Source organism: Diabrotica undecimpunctata, chromosome 6, assembly GCF_040954645.1.
Source record: "Diabrotica undecimpunctata isolate CICGRU chromosome 6, icDiaUnde3, whole genome shotgun sequence".
Lineage (NCBI taxonomy): Eukaryota > Metazoa > Arthropoda > Insecta > Coleoptera > Chrysomelidae > Diabrotica > Diabrotica undecimpunctata.
Genome location: NC_092808.1, coordinates 35,135,223 through 35,138,170, shown reverse-complemented (window position 1 = coordinate 35,138,170; position 2,948 = coordinate 35,135,223). Strand labels below are relative to the sequence as shown.

The following is a 2,948-nucleotide window of genomic DNA, read 5'->3' as shown; positions in this document are numbered from 1 at the left end:
TATTACAATTTATGGAAGCTGTCAAAACATGTAGAGTGTAAATGTACATTGCACTTCTGACACATATATATATATATATATATATATATATATATATATATATATATATATATATATATATATATATATATATATATATATATATATATATATATATATAGTTTGGCTTTTACATTGTCTGCATCTTTTTCTTGACTTTTCAGGGTGGCGTATTACGATGTGGTTCACTTTGTCAGTTCTCATTTCTTTCGGTATTTCTGACTTTGTTGGCCTTCCTCGTCCTTTGTATTTAGGAGCTGATGTACCCTCATCGTCGCTGGCTGATAATGAATTACTTTCTTCTGATTTTATTAGCGCCATAACAATATAAGAGCGAAACTCTAATTGTGATATTGTAGAGTCATTTGCCAATTTATAAATTTTCCATGCATTGACGATTGTACTGTCTATAGTATTTATAAAAAGAGGCCACCACCATTTCTTTCCTCTTACTCTTATACGATAATTGGCTATGCCGTAATCGTGTAAATCAACACCCCCCATATTTTTGTTGTATTCTTTTATTAGAAATGGCTGGTCTACACTTACTTCTTTTCGTTGTTTTCTATCATACCGTTTTACTTGCTGAATTGGATTTATTGGTATATTATTTGACATCATAATAACGATTGAATTATCATTCCATTTAACTACACAAATTTTGGATTTTAAATCAAGCACCTCTGCCCCCTTTTTTTAAATCATTTGAGCTATCTAAAGGACACTTTTGGATTCTGTTTTCCCGCACAGTTCCTGTGGCGTATATATTATTTTCAGTAAGATATTGAAATAGTTTAAAAGACGAAAAAAAATTGTCAAAAAATATTCTGTGTTGAGAAGGAAATTCAAGAACTTTTAAATAGATCTATAACAATATCTGCTCCCAGTCCCATATCACTTTTATGTTCTCGTGCTCCAGCGTATGGACTAAACTGTAACAAATATCCATCTTGAGAACAAAGACACCAAATTTTAAAACCGAAGCGAACAGGCTTCCCTTTGATTAACATTTTAGCGGAGTGTCTACCAAAATAAGGAACCATTTCCTCATCGACTGATAAATTTTGTGAAAATACACCAAACTGCAGATTTCTTTTGTTTATTTTGTCAAATAATGGGCGCAATTTAGCAAACTTATCTTGCTTGTCAAGTTAAGCATTATCACATACATGTATATATTTTTTTATATTGCGAAACTTATTTCGACTCATGCAATTTTTAATTAATGGTACTCCCTTGTCCTCATCTCTGCTCCAATACATCTCCATTTGTGGCAACGTGTGATATCCTGACAAGATCAAAATAGCAATAAATTTCTTTAAATCAGATACTGTCATTGAAAAATCATCTCGATTGTTGTCCTTGGCATATTTTAAAGTGTATTTTAAAATCATGTCTAATAATTCCTCGTCAAAAAATTATAAAATACTTCAACTGGTGATTAACCGTAAAGGATTAACAGTTTGGATTATATTGAACAGATTTTGCCCTCTTTGAAGTAGCCTGGCTTGTAGAAGGTTCATTATAATTATCTTCAAATTCATTTGTGTTGTCCTCAGCCATCAATTCGAATGTCCCAGCAGTGTCTTGAGGCTTATCATGGCCTATAAGTAATAAAAAAATAAAAGTTACATAACAGTATCTTATATAATTATACCGTATAATATATATATATATATATATATATATATATATATATATATATATATATATATATATATATACCCGGTATTTAGGCGTTCCACGCCCTTCCGGTAGGGATCTATGGAGGAGTATCACCTAGCCGCAAGCCCTTATCTCTTGCCGTACTGCTCCACCATAGGCCGATCAGATACCAGCATATTCTAGACTAAGCCGCAGATCCATTTTAGAATTTTAAACTACTGCGTTAGCCTTTTTGTTTTCTATTCACCGGGCCGAGGATTTGAACTGACATCTCTCGCATTGAAGCGAAGGAGAAGCCAGCCGCCCAGCCCGCTTGGCTATCCGATCGACTTATACCGTATAATACCTTCCAATAAATCGTCATCTATTTCCTCTTCATCAGTAAGCTCATCGACATCTGGTGGTATTATAACAGCATCAATTTCGGTCTCATTTTGAATTTCTTCAATAGCAGCTTCCAATTCTTGAATAGTAAGAGGTCTATTCCGATCATAATTATCTTTCCACTTATTTTTGCCAGAACTCATTATATATGTTTTATCCGCAACAATACAGAGAAACACAATTATTGCTGTATATGCTTATACTAAAACGCTCTAGACAAGACTGAACTAGTCAAATACGGTTACACTCGATTTGTCACGTAGCGTAGGCGGTATTACCTAGAGACAGCACATTCCGCCGTTGATGCGAAAACGCAACAATAAGTTTGAATGCATGTAACTTTTTCTTGATAAAATTATTTAATTTTTTTGTATGGTTATTGCTAAATCTGTAGTTTATGCTTTATAAAAATCATATAAACCATTATATTATAAGCAAAGTGAAAATTCTACAAGAAGATTATATAGTCATGACGAATCATGTAAAAAACTGCTGAAGAAATTAATTTATAATAGATAAACAATTAATTATATTTGTTCTATAAAATATATTTCAATATCATCAAGCCTTTATGAATTAAAACATATAAAGATTTTTTTAAAAACAAAATATTTAGTTGTATAAAAAAAATTCCTTTTAAAATGTTGCGTTTTCGCATCAACGGCGCTTAATGGGTTAATTCACCTAGTCCTCCTATGGGAACTAGAGCTTTTTGAAGATGGCGCCTTGTAAGAAGTTTTTATAATACCTCCAGAACACTTCTATTTAGAAAAACTAAAACTGGTACAATTATTTATCCTCCAGAGTTCAATCGAATCCATTAATTGTGAATTTCTGGTACCGTTCATAGGTGTCCTTTT

General features: G+C 32.2%; 1 protein-coding gene across 1 annotated transcript; it reads right to left on the bottom strand.

Annotated features, from left to right (window-relative positions):
* Positions 1-1,494: 1,494 nt before the first annotated feature.
* On the bottom strand, positions 1,495-2,653 carry LOC140444286 (uncharacterized). Its single transcript, XM_072536035.1, has 2 exons — positions 2,051-2,653; positions 1,495-1,643 (listed from the first exon to the last, which is right to left on the bottom strand). Exons 1-2 carry the CDS (start codon positions 2,229-2,231, stop codon positions 1,495-1,497), a joined length of 330 nt encoding a protein of 109 aa, XP_072392136.1. The 5' UTR covers positions 2,232-2,653.
* Between the last annotated feature and the right edge of the window lie 295 nt (positions 2,654-2,948).